Source organism: Ostrea edulis, chromosome 1 (assembly GCF_947568905.1).
Source record: "Ostrea edulis chromosome 1, xbOstEdul1.1, whole genome shotgun sequence".
Classification (NCBI taxonomy): Eukaryota; Metazoa; Mollusca; class Bivalvia; order Ostreida; family Ostreidae; genus Ostrea; species Ostrea edulis.
Window position 1 is genome coordinate 12379889 of NC_079164.1, and position 20141 is coordinate 12400029.

Consider the following 20141-nt stretch of genomic DNA (forward strand, 5'->3'; position numbering starts at 1 on the left):
GAGTTTTAACCGTTTTAAATATGTATTTCGTAGGACCAGTACTAGAAAATAAATTTGAAATTTGTTGAATATTTTTGTTTTCAGTGAATTATGAAATTTTACTTTATTTTCTACTTTACATCAGACAACAACATAATTTACATACAGGAGTTGTAAGAAGACAACGAAACTCACAGGCAAGCGTAACTCTACTTAACCTATCCCCTTTGGTTCAAGTTTTTGAAAGTAGGTCAAAGTCCAAGGTCACTGGGTCAAAGGTTTTGGTATCCTATGAAAGGCCTAGTCATAAGGCATTATACGTGAAAAAGCAAAGATCTATCCACATTAATTCAAAAGGGCTATAGCCAGTGCTAAAGTTTTTGAAGTACATGTATACCAAAGTATTAGGTCACTAGATCAAAAGTCTTGTTACCAAAAATATGCCTGGTCACAATGCATCTACATGTGATACATCAAAAGTCCCCCCCCCCCCCCTCCCACCCCCACCCCCCCCCCTTTAGTTCAAAAGATATACCCAGTGTTAACGTTTTTAAAAAGTAAATCAAAGTTCAAAGAACTAGGTCAAGTGTCTTGGTACCATATGAAAGACCTTGTCATGAGGTATCTATATGATAAATACCAAATTCCTTTCCACCTTGGTTTAAGAGAAATAGCCAATGTTAATGTTTTTTTTAAAAAGTAGGCCAAATATCAAAAGTCTTAGTACCAAAAGATGTGAAATATCAATGCTCTATCACTCTTGTTTCACTAGATATAATCAAGGCTAAAGTTGTTTTTAAAAGTAGGTCGAATAAAGATCATTTGTTCAAAAGTTTTAGTATTAAAAGAAAGGTCTCTTCATATCATAATTCCTATAAGCAATACAAAATAGATAGTTGGTCAAACACGGACCCCTAGACACACCAGAGGTGGGATAAGATGCGTAGGAGGAGTAAGCATCCCCTGTCGACCGGTCACACCCGCCGTGAGTCCTATATCCTGATCAGGTAAACGGAGTTATCCGTAGTCAAAATCAGTGTGCCAAGAACGGCCTAACAATCGGTATGAAACACGTCAAACAGCATTTGACCCAATGATAGGTTGTATTCATGAACTAGATCGTTATAACAACCATTGAATTTGCGAAATGCTGACTTCAATCGAGACTGTTCAAACCCCTGTAACATCAACTTGTTTGTCAGTAGTTTGCCTCGATTTAAAAACTGATTATACGCAGAACAGGCTCTTGCGTATCGAATCAGTTGAGAGATATAAACACCATATGCAGGTGATAATGGATTATTGCTACATAAATATGGGAAGTTGACGATGGAGAAGCTGAAATCATCCCGTTTGTCACACAGTTGAGTTGTCAGTTTGCCGTTAACGTCTACGTTAGATAAAATAGCTAAGTATAAAGCAGAAGTGGACGACTCTATGGTGTCTTTTATTTCGAGCTCACAGGGATAAATCGAATCGACATATGAATGAAAGTTATTATTGTTAATAGACAAAACGTCGTCGATATATCTAAATGTCGAATTGAAGGCCACAGCAAGAGATGTTTTTTTTTTTCTTCTCACGTAGAAGTTTTTGAATAAATTCTACTCCATATGAATATAGAAACAGGTCAGCTAACAAAGAAGCACAATTCGTGCCCATGGGAATTCCAACAGACTATTGGTAGACCTGATCACCATAGACCACGAAGATATTGTCAATGAGGAACTCTAGCATATTTTTATTTCAACTTCAGAGTACATGTACTTGTGCGTGGGATCAGAGTGGTGTTTAACGAAGTAAGTTTTTGGATGACTGATCACGAGATACGGATATTTCCTTTTTCCATTTTTTGTTGAAGAAGCAACTGTCTATGATGTCAAAAAGTCTAGCCTTTGATTTATTGTGAGGAATGGTCCTGTATAGTGATGAAAAGTCATAGGATTTGATGTTATTGATTAGGGAAAGGTTTTTGCGATTTCAAGTTTACTAAAAGTTCTTTTAGAATTTTTTTTAGAATCCACATTCGATTACATGGTATCAAATCCCTCCCCTCCCCTCCCCCTTTAGTTGAAAAGATAGAGCCCATGTTAAAGATTTGTTCATTAAAGGGTGACGCAAACCCTTTATACAATAGCTCCCCCGACATTCGTCCCGGTGAGCTGTTGATAAAAATAGGTACAGTGTTAAGATAAATTATACTGAATTAAAAATAGTGTTCTAGATGACACCGTGGTAGGTGATAGATGTTTGGGGTTGGGGTTGGGGGGTCTAAGTCAGGGGATCAGGTACTGGCTACTGGTAAACAACAAAGTTGTCGATTCAGTTGGAGAAATATCATAATGTGCTAGCTCATAGTAAAACATTTCTCCATTCTTAAATTATGAGAATTCTTAGTACAAATATTTGACTCCTTAGATTCCTGATATACACACATTTTGGCGGATTTCAAATTCATTACAAACCCTAGTGAAACTAAATAATGTGCTCTGAATTATATTGTGTATAATCCTGGTATATCTAAGTGCAAAATATTTTAAAGTCACTTTATTATATATAGAGAGAGAAACGTTGGATACACACATGGAGAACAACGGACAGGGTTAGAGATGCGAACCTGGTCTCCTGGATGCTAGTTACGTATACTTCAAACTCCCTGTCGAGCCCTAGTTTGCTATCGTCATCGGCAATAAAACCCCGATGACCGCCACTACATCCCTATAAACCTTGGGTCCCCCCACACGCTTAACCCGTGGGAATCTGTGTTAGACCAGGTTTCCATTGCTCCCTTGCTTGTCGCAAGAGGCGACTAAATGGGGCGGTCCTTCGGATGAGACCACAAAAACCGAGGCTCCGTGTCACAGTAGGTGTGGCACGATAAAGATCCCTTCCTGCTCAAAGACCGTAAGCGCCGAGCATAGGCCTAAATTTTGCAACCCTTCACCGGCAATGGTGACGTCTCTATATGAGTGAAAATTTCTCGAGCGGGACGTTATACAATATACAACCAACCAACCAACACACCTAGGAAAGTAGGACGAGCCTGTGTCTCCAAGTGTAACAGAAAGTGAAAGAATGGATGGACAGACCGTGAATTCGAACTCAGACGCCCTGAACCTGTAAAAATATCCGTTTCCTGTCAACTGAGATTTCTGGCCACTGGCAAAGGGAGAGATATCCTTAAATGTAGCTCAAGAACGTACAAAAATTTCAAAATATTCTCTCAGTCATTCAAATATAACATTATGCAGTGTGTCCATTGTTTCTACTCACTTCGACTTTAACGTTGAACACCAGTATTACACGGGCACGCCCATCTAAAATTGTTTAATTCCTATAATAAATTTCGGAATTGCAATTTCATTAATTTTGGGATGAATAAGGATTGCATTATGAAGTGACAAAGCGTACTATTTAAGCGAATACAACAATCCTTTCTGTGAATTATTGATGCTGCATCTTTAAAAATTCAATGGAAGTAAAACTAAAATATAGATATATTTTTTATGTGCCTTTCAGAAGATAAGACTGGGAAATAAAGCGTGTTGTTTCTCCCCACCTTGTTATTTTTTCTTTAAAACAAACAAATGATGCATGCTTGTGGCTCAATGGTTGTAAATCTGTCATTTCGATATCCACATAAAATCAGCAATACACTACTTTCTTATCGAATTGTTCAAAGGCCTAGTTTTTGGATCTCCAAAGGTTAACATTACGTGTAAAACTACAACGTGACACACATTATTACTTATCGAGAAAACAATATACGTATCAACACTTCGATACAAGTTACGTCCCTTGTCCGCCATCTTGCGGTATAAAAAAATCGTATTTCCCTACGTTGACCTTCGCAATTCCTTGGACAATTTTTATCTTGTTTGTTATTTTTTTCAACAATTGCAATAAACTACAATAAAATGCCCCAGGGTGGCGCAACCCATAAACTGGTATGAAAACTTAGTAATTAGTTACAGGACTTCTGGCGGACCCCGCAAAGGGGGATAATTCAATAGTTTGATAGGTGTAATAGGCAACTGACAAAGTGTAAAATATCTACTGAAAGGATTACATTAGGGGTGATAGGGCGTTGGGTATCTTTTCTGTTTAGACAAATCAAGCGTCTAGATAACTACAACTAGAAAGAACTGTTTTCGCACACTACAATGTCTCCCCTTCCATTTTCCATAGTTTTTAAAAATATATTTTTGGGATCAAATTAATAGTTAGAGTACATAACAGTCACCTATATGTATACGATTCTATTAATTGACCTTTACATAAAAGGTCATGGTCATCAAACATGACACGCGACACACTGTCTTATCATTTATACCAACATCATTACTACATGTATATATTTTGTACATGCATATTAAGAATATTATTTTAATAATATCATTTTAAAAGAAACTTATCGGATACTAAATTGCACTTAAATTTTTCTATATCTGAGAGATACACAAGTAGAATTAAGATTTTATATTTACCAGATTACGAAATCATGTTCAAATATATGGCTATTTCCCACAAAATTTTACTAATATTGTAAATAACGACTCAATTAGAATGTCTGTGTAAGTCATGGATCCTCTCAAGCGTTTGTTTCAAGAATCTTCTGAATTTTGTAGGGAAAAAATCACTAAAAGTGAGTATATTATATTAAAGTTTCGCGTACTGCATCAGCACAACGACAGTTCTGATTTTCGAAAGATGCCCATGTCGAAAGACAAAGTGATTTATCAATTGACTCGGAATTGTCGCCCAAATGCCCCCGCAAAGAATCCTTGTATGCATAATTAAAAATCACACTACTTGTATAGATCTGCAGATTACAAGCCCACACCGTAGATAAACCAAGGAGGAGGTTGACTACCGATGGAAGATCCATAATCTACTCTTAAATCTAACGTCAACATGTTAGTAATGCAGGTCATGAAATCTCAGTGAGGAAATAATCCAGAACACATATATGAAGTTATAATTGTAATCATCATGTTAATAATTGATTAAACCAAGGTTCGCCGGGGTTAGATTATTAAATAAACCCTTTGACGTCAAATTCATTGTTGCGTCATGAGGTTTATTGAAATTTTATACAATAACGCCTCCTAAAGGTAAAATGTACTTTGTATATGTTGCAAATAGCACCTTTGTAGAACAGAAATAATTATCTCTTATCGCCATATCTGAAGAATATTCCTTTCGGTGTCTAAATATTGTTATAAAACTCAAAACTTTGCCCTTCAGACACGTTTTCCCCGAACAATCTCGCCACCTCGAGGAGTTATTCTCCAACAAATTTCTCATACCTAGTCATTATTCCTGAAAGTAATTGTAGCTCTAAATCTGAAAATCTTATTTTGTTCTAACATGTGCTATGATACATGTAGTTTTGTATGCAACTTTAACCATAGTCATTGAAAAATTTTAAACTAAGTCCAAGATTTATCAAAATAAAGATTTTGGTTCTATTGAATATATAGCATTATATAGAAATCAATTTTTGTAAGGGAAGGCAAGATTTAAATTTACTTCATTCAGAGCCCCTGAATATGTTTTCTAACACAAATATCAATAACAAAAGTTTATAAACCTTATTTTTTTCTTTCATTGAAATAATAAATCACAATTTTGCTACAAAAATTTTCGACACCAAAATGAGAGCTATTATTGCTTTAAATATATATTTAACGTTCTACGTCACAAATTTGACCTTTAAACAGTTAAAATACTACCTGATTCTCTGGTATAACTTGCGTTTGCTTTAGTCACGTGTGTAAGGACAAATGATACAACGTACGTCATCGTAGCTGAAAGACTTCCGGTTCAAACCGTGATACATGTATGTTATTAGTGAAAGTGTAAATTGAATTAGCATGTGTTGTGATAACGTAAAAAGGGCTTTTGATAAGATTAGTGCTTTGATTAAACAGCGATTTGTCATTAAATTCAAAGTGCAAAAGAAGTTGTGAATTTTATGTCTAACTATTAAATACCGAGCTCTAGAAAAAATAATATTGCATTTTGAAAGTATAATAATTTAATTCAGTCCGAAAAATATCATATTCCAAAGAAACGATTCAAAACTTTACATTTGAAACAACTCCTTTCAAATTAACAGTGTATTTAAATGGAAATATCTACCATTCAATGTGTGGAGTAGATATTTTCCGCAATTACAATTTTTTTTCAATTTAATTTTTCTATCCACAGAAGTTGGGAAAATATTGTTTTTAAAACAGAATTGAAAGAGGTTAAAGCTAAAACTGCAACTCAGGACAACTCTAGTCAAAGAGTGTCTAATTCCGTTTGTTGTGCCCTTACAACAACTCTACAATAATCCCGATTTAGTGTAGTGCTTCTATTGACAAGATAACTTAGACAGATTTTTAAATTGAAAGATACATTGATTTCTGTCTGGCACTTAATGAAAACCAATATTAGATCTGGACCTCGCCGCCGCACTAACCACACTTTGCCTGCTCTTCAAATCTTCCCTTTACATTCAATCACTGATCAAAGTTTAATGATGCGAAATGAGGGATACTGCAGCTATGTAATCACGTTTGAGTGGACAGAATCCAGCAGCTCTAAAAGAGTTGCACTCACAACCGGTGACTGGGGTTAAAATTACACATATCTATACTTCTACTGTAAGATTTAACTTTTGGTTAGCGTCACTTTTTTCAGATCCTGCTCTCCATGAGCGAAGTGACACTTCTCTGCTGTCATCGGACATCCGTCAGGGTGATTGTTGTAGAACCAGCACTGCATTGTCTTAAAGTGCTGACTTTTGTCCTTTTTTGATAACTTGGAATGTTTACTATAGGGTTCATCTAACGTCAAATCTCTCAACTGGACCGCTCCACCAGAAACTGAAAGAGTTGTATCCGTTATAAACACTGAATATACACGTTCACAGAAACTGAAAGGGATGCATCCGTTATAAACACTTAATATACACGTTCACAGAAACTGAAAGGGGTGTATCTGTTATAAATACTTAATATACACGTTCACAGAAACTGAAAGGGATGCATCTGTTATAAATACTTAATATACACGTTCACAGAAACTGAAAGGGATGCATCCGTTATAAACACTTAATATACACGTTCACAGAAACTGAAAGGGATGCATCTGTTATAAATACTTAATATACACGTTCACAGAAACTGAAAGGGGTGTATCTGTTATAAACACTTAATATACACGTTCACAGAAACTGAAAGGGGTGTATCCGTTATAAACACTTAATACACATGTATACACGTTCACCAAGATAAAACTGAACTGTTCTGTGGTTAGAGCGGCTTTAACTTTTCTTCTGCTGTTTTGCACCCTTCAATATCAAATGTTTATGATTTGGTTAAATTTTTACATGTTTCGGCTACTCCCGTTCAGTGAAGCATTCGCTTCTTGGGTTCATGTCCCAAGCACATCAGACCCGGGTCCTTAGAATAGATATAACGATGATTCGTTTGCGAAGTGCTGGTATTAAGTACATAAGTCGCCGGGTCTTTCGGATGAGACTTACTTAAAGACATAGGACACCCTACCACACTATTTGTTATAGAAGTTTGTAAATGTTTTGATATTGCTACAGCTTGTATTTACCACAATATGTTCCTAAAACCAACTTCATTTTTGCATTTTTCACATACTTTATTTTTTACATAATTCACATACTTTATTTTTACATTATTCACATATTCCATTTTTTACATTATTCACATATTTCATTTTTTACATTATTCACATATTTTATTTTTTACATTATTCACATATTTCATTTTTACATTATTCACAAACTTTATTTTTACATAATTCACATACTTTATTTTTACATTATTCACATATTTCATTTTTTACATTATTCACAAGTTTCATTTTTTACATTATTCACATATTTCATTTTTACATTATTCACAAACTTTATTTTTACATAATTCACAAACTTTATTTTTGCATTATTCACATATTTCATTTTTTACATTATTCACATATTTCATTTTTACATTATTCACAAACTTTATTTTTACATAATTCACATACTTTATTTTTACATTATTCACATATTTCATTTTTTACATTATTCACATATTTCATTTTTACATTATTCACATATTTCATTTTTTACATTATTCATAAACTTTAATTTTTGCATTAATCACATATTTCATTTTTACATTATTCACAAACTTTATTTTTACATACTTCACACTCTTTATTTTTACATAATTCACATATTTTATTTTTACATTATTCACATATTTCATTTTTTACATTATTCACAAACTTCAATTTTTGCATTATTCACATTTTTTATTTTTTACATTATTCACATACTTTATTTTACATTATTCACATATTTCATTTTTTACATTATTCACATATTTCATTTTTTACATTATTCACAAACTTCAATTTTTGCATTATTCACATTTTTTATTTTTTTTACATTATTCACATACTTTATTTTACATTATTCACATACTTTATTTTACATTATTCACAAACTTTATTTTTGCATTATTCACAAACTTTATTTTTTTTACATTAATCACATACTTTATTTTTACATTATTCACATACTTTATTTTTGCATTATTCACATACTTTATTTTTGCATTATTCACATACTTTATTTTTTACATTATTCACGTATTTCATTTTTACATTATTCACATACTTTATTTTTGCATTATTCACATATTTCATTTTTACATTATTCACAAACTTTATTTTTACATAATTCACATACTTTATTTTACATTATTCACAAACTTTATTTTTGCATTATTCACAAACTTTATTTTTTGCATTATTCATATACTCTATTTTTTTTTTTTTTACATTATTCACAAACTTTATTTTTTACATTATTCACAAACTTTATTTTTTACATTATTCACATACTTTATTTTTGCATAATTCACAAAAGTCATACTTTATTTTTACATTGTTCACAAACTTTATTTTTACATTGTTCACATACTTTATTTTTGCATTATTCACATACTTTATTTTTACATAATTCACACATTCAATGGAAAAACATTGCCTAAAAACTGAAATCCTTTAAATCTGTCCTTTTATTGGTGTATTTCATGTATTAATGACTGATTTACATACTTATTAGTTGTTTGGTCAGATAATATAAAATCCCATGTAATCAACAGCAAATTTCTACTTCATTTGATGCGTTAAAAATCTTGGGTATCCTATGACCTTCAGTATCAAGGTCCCATGTCCTGGCAAGCATTGTAATGATCAAGAACCCTCACTGTTAAATGTCCCTGAGCGCCTGGCATAGGTCAAAAATGAGTGGCATTTAACACTGGTAAGCTCCCAGTATGTGTGAAATATTTATAAGAGGGATTTAGATCTCTAATCATTTAATAAATTGATATTTCATTTCTAATTTTGTCACACAAATGCAGTAACATCACGGGTCTGTTTTATAAGTGTATTCTTTCTGAAGCCAATAGACTATGATCTCTGTAATGTAACAAATATTGCCAGAAAAAATATTTTTTGATTAAACAATATCGTATACATTTTGCATACATGTATCTATATTTGGTTATATGTAATTTTGACAAATCTCCTAATAATTCAACCACCTGAAAAACATCATGACTGTCTAATCTTAGATACATATCAACATAGATGGAAGATATTGAATTGACAGTTCTGTCCTCACCATTGAACACACTGTTGTGATTTCTTAACAGCGTCTGCAGACCACCACACTCAGACTTTAAATGTTTCAGGACATCTTTATCAAACAGTTTCACAACATCACCAAGAGATTTTTTACCTGCATAGCAAAAATTTTACAGCATCAATATACATTTAATGAACAAATGACATATTGCTAAGAGCATGAATGAAATCTCCTTTGCTTCACCTACTACGACCTGAACTTCGGACAATCCATTAACCTACCTCCTTTTCTCCAAACTCTACCGTCCTCCAGCTGCCTCGTCTCACAGTCTGGGCTGTTCAGTAAAACACTGAACACTGTCTGCACAATGTAAGAAACGGTTTCAGCGTTCACGGTTTTACAGTTACGGGACTTCTCCTCACTGCTCCGTGGCGTGAATCCCTCTGACCAGGAGTCCTCTGTCTTCATTCTTTTAGCTGGGTTACCCTCGTTGTTAGGGGGCAGTGACTTGGAGCTTCTTAACTTTATGTAATTAGCTATCCTGTCATCAACTAGGTCCCTTTCTTCTGGTGGGTAATTTCTTGTTTGACCAATAAAACACACCTGTTGTAGGAAAATGCATGCATAATTGTTCTTTGGTCTCTGCAGTAAGTTTCTAGCATATCAATATACTGAGTCACACATTTAATAGTGAATCTTTGTTCTTTATAGTCAAAATAAAAATAGAGTTATCACAATGAGACTAATACCATCTGTAGGCCTTATTTAAACTCAAGCATTGTATTCTTTTAACATCTACTCTAAAGGACCTTGACATTGGTTAAATGAACATGAACTGCAATCCGAGTGATGACCCATTTTATCATAATTAGCGACCTTGGTGTCAAGTATGAGCTTTTGATATAGTACCATTTCTGAAAATATATTAGTGCTTCATGAGAAGTATGCTGGGATGAAGTGCTGCAGTTCATACACTTATGTATTTTCAAAGATGAAATTTATCTAAATTCACATACTGCTTTCATTTCTGTTGGAATTTCCAGATGTTAAAATAAACGTACTATATTTATCAAGATTCATATGCACATTGTTCACATATCTGCACCACATTCATGAATAAATGTCTATCATTACAATTAGACTTATATATTAATAAAGATATTGAAGGAAAAACATTGGAAATGTAAATTTAAAGTTGTGGCTCTGACAAAACATCTATAAATAATATCAGTGACCTTGTTCCTGGCATAATGACCTCTGTTCAGGCTCACACACATTTTAAACCAGTAACCTTGACTTTAGCCAAATGACCTTGATTTAGGGTCATAACACAGCATCTGGCCCACAGCAAGCTTTAAGCCAAATATTTACTTCTCATGGTTCTCTATCAATGGCCTAGACAAACAAATTTCATAGAAATGAATTCCATGGAAGTTCTTTTTACATAGATTGTGGAACACACTTGTTGGAACTACTAAATTAATCCCCAGCTCCTCTTGAATATATCTAAATTCCTTTAAATTAATAGATTCACTTCATGATTTGAAAATTTCAAACCTTTAGTCCATACATGTATGACAGACAGACCAATGACAATATTCTACATGTTGAGGAGTAGTGGTGGGACGATACTCAGACCTTACGAGACAATAAATCAACAACCCATGATAAAAATCAAATCGCACTCGTTTTGAAATTGATAAAATTCCCAAAGCCCTGATTTATATGTACATGGTGCATTCTCAATATCAGACAAATGCTGATCATTTTCTACACAAGTAGCCATTTTGCATGAACAAAAACAAAAAAGGACGAGGATTCTGAATGAATTATCAACATTCGATCTCCCAATCATAATACGTCTTGCATTCTGCATTCTACATCTTTCATTTTCCATTTTCATTTTTCTAATAGGTTACTTGTGCATTGTTTTGTGCTGATATTACAATGCCTGTTTCATAAAGCAAATCTTAATGAGAAACATCGAAACATATTGGTGTATTGATAGAACGTCCCACCTCTATAGAAATATCGATATGTATCGGTGTATTGATAGAACGTCTCACCTCTATAGAAATATCAATATGTATCAGAGTATTGATAGAACGTCCCACCTCTACAGAAATATTGATATGTATCGGTGTATTGATAGAACGTCCCACCTCTATAGAAATATCGATATGTATCGGTGTATTGATAGAACGTCCCACCTCTATAGAAATATCGATATGTATCGGTGTATTGATAGAACGTCCCACCTCTATAGAAATATCGATATGTATCGGTGTATTGATAGAACGTCTCACCTCTACAGAAATATTGATATACATTGGTGTATTGATATATCATCCCACCTCTATAGAAATATCGAAATGTATCGGTGTATTGATAGAACGTCTCACCTCTATAGAAATATTGATATGTATCGGTGTATTGATAGAACGTCACACCTCTACAGAAATATTGATATACATTGGTGTATTGATATATCGTTCCATCGCTATAAAAATATCAATATTTATCATGCCTCAGACAAAATTGTTGAAATCTAATTGGTCAGATCTTGGGTCACATGATGCCGTGAAAAAAAAACGTATCATGCGAGAAAAATCCGAATTGAGCAAGTAATTTATTGTCGGATTTGACTTGCAGCCGTGACAAAATTGGTAAAGCGATAAGTTGTATGATATAGACCCCCACATATACAGTTAAGAGGTCTTCAATGTGATAAATTTGTTACACAGTTAGTTAGTGACCTGATATGGAAAAATACATGGTGTGAAAAGGAAACCCATATCACTTGGATTTGCCTCACCCAATACGGGTTTTCTTTTCACAACTTGTATTTTTCCGTATCAGGTCACTAACTACCTGTGTAACTAATAGTATTGGTGTATTAATATACATGTATCGTCCCACCTCTATTGTAGAGGCTTAATCACTTACTCGTTTTGTGGAGGGAATTCTAAGAGTATCTTCTTGGACATTGAAACCACACACCTCCCCAATCCCATGGACAAAGTTTAAGTATGACCTATAGTTACTTTCATTTGCCTCCTTCTGGTTAAATTTACAGTCAAAGTCAAAATGGCAACATGGAAGAACAAAATAGCTACAGCTATAGGATGACCTGAAATAAAGACCTTTACACTTAAATACTGCTACACTTCAAATGGTTCCCTCCCATCAAGAGGCACTGTGGTACAGAAACTAAACACACCATCACTTCTTCTGCATGCAGATTACAAAATATAGAAAATCATTGTAATTTTCAGGATGCTATATTTATCTCTGTTTTTTACCTTGCTGCCATGACTGGGATCCAAGGTGTCAGTTCATCACTATGGTTTCCTATCAGCCAATCAAAATCTGGAAAAGTACTTTCTGCTGATGGAGTTATGCTCTCTTCCTTTGCACAGTCAAAAAATAACACATATATAATCATGCCTTACCAAAACAGGCTTTGGAAAACCATGCTATATAATCTTAAATGACATTACTAGAACTTATAAAGAATAATTACTTTAGAGAGAACAAAGACTTTGGTCTGAATGAAGGAGCTATATCTAAAGTTGACGGGATGCATTTCATTTATCAGGGCTGAGTTTTACTAAACTTCCTATCTTACGCAAGAAATTCTGACTTAAGAATTTCGTACGTTTTAATTTAAGATACGATGCTTCTGTTTTACTAACGTGTTCTTAAGTTTCCATCGTAAACTTAACTTGCAAAATATTCGCAACTTACGATTTGACGCTGCGCAATCGCATTTGTTACTTTTGCTTTCAGTATTTCATAGTACATGTAAATTCAATATGGATTTACAGCAGTTGATGAGGTCCTCATTGGAGATTTAACAATTTCAAAGCAAATGAAGTTCAAAATAAATAATTACTAAAATGTTAGAATATTTTTGTACAAAAATATATTTGTTTTTTTATGATTCCATACGAAATATCAATCGTATACACGTATCAACACTTCGCGAAAGTATTTGGCTAAAATTCAAAGTAATAACATCAATCTCACATTTGGTAAGGTAAAAAAGGAAAACTTGGTTTTTCACCGATTGACCTTTGGCTGACCCCACAAAGGGATGTAACTCGCGGCGAAGTGTTGATACGTGTATTCATATTCTTTTTAAGATACATTTCAAACTATTGAAAAAAGTATATGAAAACGAAAATGCATTTTAAACGATTGCAACCGTCGCTTTGGCCTAGAGGTAGAATGCTCGCCCCGCATGCAGAAGGTCGGGGTTCAAATACCGGCCACAACAGACCTAAGTCGTTGAAACAGATAGTGACAGTTCCATCGCCAAACGCTCGGCATCAGGTGTGTATGTCGATCAATACAAAAATACGTTTGTCTAATCAATTGATATACTTCGCATCGACTAAATATAATTTCTTTTCTGTGATGTTGCACGTTAAAATTTCTGGGCTGAGTTTTACTAAACTTCGTAAGCTCAAGATTTCATCGTAACCTTAACTTACGATAAAAATCCGTCTTATCAAACTTCATAACTTAAGTTACGTTAAAAAAATCATCATTACTCCACGACAGCCTATGGGCTATCTTAAGTTAATGTAAGGGGAGAACATTTTTTTATATTAAAAAAAATAAGTTGTATCAGATGGGATTCGAACCGGGTGCCGAGAGAAGGTCGCGTGTGATGGACGATAGGCATTAACCTCTGCGCCATTGAGACTCTGCAACTACGTAGATATTTTTGGTATTCTGTGTGTCTGATTGTAAAATTAATTATAATTGACTTTGAAGAGTATTATATTCAATTAATTTTGGGTAAAAGTATCTCTTGTTGAGTTAAAATAATTTCGTGTAATATTTTTCACACTTATGAAGACGGTCAGTGATTGGTCAGTGTGTGTAATAATAGAACCTGCTATTGGCGGTATTTTTGCATGAGATACAGAACAACGAAGACGTGTCTGATGTTGTGTAAGTTTTTGGTAATATATTTGTCATTTTCAAGTACACAATAATTTGTCAGTGAATATTTTGAGTGCATAGATTCACTATATCGTGTGTAAGGTATTGTAAGAGATTCTTTGCTAAACAATGCTGTTAGGAAGCGGAATTCAATATTTAGCATTTGCTTTGATCAGACATATAGAATTGAGAACTAGTTTATAGCTTAATGTTTTCTATTTATACTTAATGGGAGAATATAATTGAGTTTTACATACATGTACTTCGGTGACACAACGGTGTTCGAGTTATATGTGTGTTTCAGTATATTTACAGTGTTTATTTTATTAATAGGTCTATATGTAGGTGATCAGTGTATTACGTTGACCTTGACCTGTCGTGGTGGCCATTTTTTGGGCCGGATATTGCGTGCCTTGTTTAGGTTTGTGAACTTTGTGTATTTGCAATTGCTATTTGTTCATGTTGCTAATTATGCATGTTTATAATACATGTACTACATATGAATCCTTGCATAGGAAATATGTTTGTATATATGATTGAGGTCAAGCAAATCTTGAACATTGGTTAAGTCACTAGCACAAATTATAATGTGTTTTTATTTATTTATATTTATAGGAGCACTGTCATTGATTCATTCATTGATTCATCATTGATTGATTACATTACACTACAACTGTGAATAAAAGGTGAAAAGAACTTGTGTGTTACATTAATATTTTTTTTTTTGTAAGTTAATTGTTAACTAAATAAAAATGGCTGCCCTCACGCTGTTTGATGTTCCAGAGCATTTTGAGACAAAATGAAAACAAACTTCTGCGTCCTCGTTGAAATTTTAGCGACAGAAGCGAAGTTCTCACACTGTGGCAAATATAGAACGCATTGAACGCTAGGCTAGAAGTTTCCAAAAACACGTAATCAGTTCACTGTGGAAATTTTCCAAATGTTCACCTCCAAGTACCAGAGCCATATTTGACACGGGTTTCAAATCGAGTTCAATCTCCACACAATAAATAATGACATGTGACGTCATATTCTATGTTTTGACATCATAATGCAAATGATGAAGTGGCGGATCTAATATTGAAGAAACTGTTCTGTGTAACATATTATAAAATAAAGTACTTTATGTTCGTCATGGCTATGTATGCATCTTGCACCGGACTATTTCTCAATGAATCAAGATGTAAAACTTTTTAATAACCATCATATTCTAAATCAAGCATTAGATCACCTTTGATTTGATAATATTTTGGCCAATTATTCAGATTATCAATTTAAACAATTATCAGGAGAATCCACGAGCTCTCGACATTTTAATTATATAACAATGTAGACCTAATAGCAAAAATTGTCTTCTTGTGAACAAACTATAGTTTGAATAGTTTGTTTATAGGAAGACAATTTTTAAAATTATATATATTTCATTGTCCAGTACCCGTGGAAGAATCTAAAGGAAAAATTACACCCTGCTCTAAGTCATGGAATCTTTTGAATGCAATGTGCAATATGTAAATCTCTAATCAAATTCATCTTTAAGTTTGTTTACAGATCAGAAAACAACAATAGTGTGGAAATTTTCAACAACCTTGCTAGAATTTGTGCTAAATAACATTTCGTTAAATATATCATATCTAATGTAACTTTGATAATATTCAACTGCAAACTTGCCTTTAATTTTGTCTGATCACCATACAGGTCCCATATGTTTCTTTTCCTAACATCTAATCCCAGACCGGCGTGCTAAAAACAGATGACAGATGTTTTGTGTACGCAGTTTCGTTTGTGACGCGGTCAATATTTTCCACAAATAACGTTGCGTTCACTTACTAAGTTTTTCCGAGATATATTAGATGTATTATATTAAGCATGTCCAATATTTGGCGGAAATTGATTTTTCAATAAGTTAATTAGCATAGATTTGATATAGCACTTTCTAAATGTGCTATAGGAAAATATAAATGCTTGATTTAGTGGTACATGTGTCTGCTTTCTGTGAAATGCACTAAATACAATACACAGCTAAATGTTATAAGTTTACAGTATTTATCAGTATCTTTAATTCATGTTACCCCTTCTGATCGAAGAATATGAACAAGTAATCCATTTCCACATCCCAAATCAACAAAACTCTGACGTTCTTCACGTTTCTCCTCTTTCCTTTGCATTTCCCAGATGATCTGTAAAATAATAAAGAGAGGTAACTCTTGTTTCTATGGATGAATCTTGGTAACAGAAAGGAGGGAAATGCAATGGACCAGATCAGGATTTGCATCAAGGCCCCCTGGATCTTTAGTCAAGTGCAATACCAAGTGAGCTATCTGGCCACTGGTGATCAAACCTGTCTGAGTGCCACATATGTAAAGTGCAGAAGCATTTAAAATGCATACCAACAAATAAGCAGCAATAGCAACATCTTCATACACAAATTTCTGAGGATCTGTTTTCTCTGGCCATATCTGAAAGAAAATGACAACCATGATTGGAGAACATGCCTATTTTCATACATGTATTTCATCACAGTGCCTATCATAAATAGTCATTGTACTTAGTTAGAATGAAGAAATAAAACAGATCACTTATTTAAAATGGAACAAAAAATAATTACATTGTATCATGTTATAAAACACTATCAAATACACACCGCCACAAATTTTTTGCCATACTTTTCCTTGAGGTGATTGTACAGTTGGTTGTACCTGTCAACAGGAACTAACCGGAGAGAGGTGACCGAGGTGCGTAGATTTTTCTCTGAGCTCCAATTGACTAATTTTCTCAACAATGTTGTTTTAAGCCAGTCAATATAACCTTGCTTTGGCTCAGACACCTGATCTGTTGCATTCAAAATTATCCTAGAATGACACACATTTTTATAAATAAAAGAGGAAAGAGCAAATGGAATAGCCAAAGACACAGTACACATTGAAATGTTACTGAAATTAAAAAAAAAACTTTAAAAAAAAACCTCAAAAGAGCAAAACTAAAATACGAAATGAAACAAAAGAAAAGAAAAAAAATGAAAGAAAGAAAGAAAAAAATGATGAAAATAAAGATTTAGATGGTAACTTTAGTGTACATGTATACCATGATTTACTGCACTCTTGCTTAAAACGTAATTGGTATGTGACATCATCAACCTTAATGTATCCTCCATCACTACTCTCATTGTTAGATGTTTTCCTCAAGAAATCCGGAATTGTGATGAACTTTACAATCTGCTTTCTGAAATCTATTCAAAAGATGATGAAAACTGCTACAGAAATATTAACAATTAACAACACTGTATACTGTATTTGCACTGAACATCATAAGATACTAGTGTTGAATAATCGGGAAAATTTCATATGCGATAATTGATCAAAATCCAAATAACTGCATGGATTATTGATTGATATCATCGGTATTTACATGTAGTTACAGCGATTTTTTACTAGTAAGACCCATTTTAGGTTCGAATATTGCCCTCTCAAAAATTACCAATTTTTTCCCAATTTAACTTGCACTTTTCCCAATAAAAACTAGCAAAAAACATATTTACTAAAAAAATAAGTTCAATGTCAATAGTTTATGTAGGGTATGACAAAGATGCATCAATTCTAGATGATTTAGAAAGAATAGTCGAAAATTTTAAGAGCTTAAAGAAAAGAAAGTTAAACATGTTAAATATGTAAAATGAAAGAAGAATGACATCAATTTGAGCTTGATTTCTTGTTTGATACGATATATTTAGCATCTTTACAATAATGAGTAGGTTTTCCCAATTTGATAAAAATGTTGACAATTTTTCCCAATTCGAAAGACACAGGATCCTTTTGAAAAATGTTGATTGATTGATTGATTCATTGATGTTTTCCGCCACACTCAACAATTTTTCAGTTATCTGGTGGCGCCCAGTTTTTATTTGTGGAAGAGAGAACCCAGATACAATATACTTGGAAAGAGACCACCGACCTTCCGAAAGTAAACTGGGAAACTTTCTCACTTACCGGCGCGAGCGAGATTCGAGTCAGAGCGGGCTCCATATTGAAAAGTGGGAATTCAGCAACACTTGCTGATGTCGCTGCATTGGCTACCTTTTACAACTTTATTTTGAGGATCTACCATCCAAGACGTGAGGATTTGGTTATCAGTTGATTACTCTACAAGTTAATCATGACTAGTACGGTGCTACTGCTGTGTAAAAACCCCTAACACCGACAAATTGAAACATCACTTTGACTTTGGTTGCCTTCTAGCCATTCCATTTCTTTCTGCATGATGTCAGCACACAAATACACAAAATTCCAATTGGCATCAAAGTAGTCATTACTCCGACTCATGATTAACTTGAAGAATACTCATCCGATAACTGAATCCTATCTAGATCCGCGAAATAAAGTTGTAAATAGTAGGCAAAGCAGTGACACTAGCTGGTGTAGGTGAATTTCCACTTTTCTATATGGCATCTGCTCTGACTCTCCCCTCCCCCATATCTCACCATATAAAAGTGAGACTAAGAGTCAGAGGAATATCAGATTAGTCATCAACTTCATGATTGTTAAGTTGATTTCAATATATCCATGATGATGATACCGGAAGCCTTCTCCCTTTTCAAATGTATAGTTGATTTGTTTATTGTGGGTTTGTATTCGGGCGACAATCAATTATGAAAATGGAATCGATAAGCCAAAAACGATCGACAATCCATTGTCGGCGACAATCGTTTCATCACTACATGTACATGATACATACTTTCTAGATCATTTGTTAATGAATCCAATAATCCCTTTTGAAAGTAAGATTTAATTGAAACATTTTAAGTATTTACAAATAAATATTTACCTATCAATATGACCTCTTTCGTTGGCACTTGACTAACTTGCTTGTAGAAAACTTCACGTAGAACAAAATAAAATGATACATCGACGATCGATGAAAGAGATGGTACTTCTTCTAAATCAACACTAGTGTGCACTTGTTCAGGTCTTTCCGATGATGATAAACATTTCTTTATAAAACCACTAAGGTCCTCTTCTGACGTGCTGTCTTGGTACAGAACTTTTGAACCGCATAATCGACGGTTTACCACGTGAGGTTTATTTATCCAGATTGTCACTGCATCACAGAAAGTTTCAAAAGTCCCGACTGTTGATAGTTTATCAACTGTAGCCTCTTCAAAAGTCTCCAAATAACGAATAATATCTTCTTTCTCCATCTAACATGTTGACATTGTCTATAGGAAATACTCATCGCTTGCTAAAATTAAACCATATGAACCGTCATAGAAAAGATTTATCCGGATTCATGAGACTATTAACAAAACAAAATATACAATTTTTGTATATCAATTAAATTCCACTGTAATATCTCCTGGGTTGGAGTCACGTGATATGATGTTTAGAAATCTTAAAATATATTAGAACTTCTTTACAAACGCTATTATTAGTAATTTTGGCTTGAACTGGGTTTTTTTTTTTCTGGTCCAAAGTTTGACAGATGGACAATATTACAAGTGATTTCAGTGAACAGTAGAATCCGACCAGAATCTGTATGAAACAATCTT

General features: G+C 33.6%; 1 protein-coding gene across 1 annotated transcript; it reads right to left on the minus strand.

Moving 5' to 3' along the window:
* Positions 1-6001: 6001 nt before the first annotated feature.
* LOC125664068 (probable tRNA (uracil-O(2)-)-methyltransferase) lies at positions 6002-19833 on the minus strand. Its single transcript, XM_048896583.2, has 11 exons — positions 19421-19833; positions 17684-17828; positions 17244-17451; positions 16990-17058; positions 16672-16779; positions 16271-16342; positions 12952-13058; positions 12596-12779; positions 9931-10252; positions 9686-9802; positions 6002-6854 (listed from the first exon to the last, which is right to left on the minus strand). The coding sequence occupies exons 1-11, from the start codon at positions 19791-19793 to the stop codon at positions 6640-6642; spliced, it is 1920 nt and encodes a 639-aa protein (XP_048752540.2). The 5' UTR covers positions 19794-19833; the 3' UTR covers positions 6002-6639.
* Positions 19834-20141: the final 308 nt, after the last annotated feature.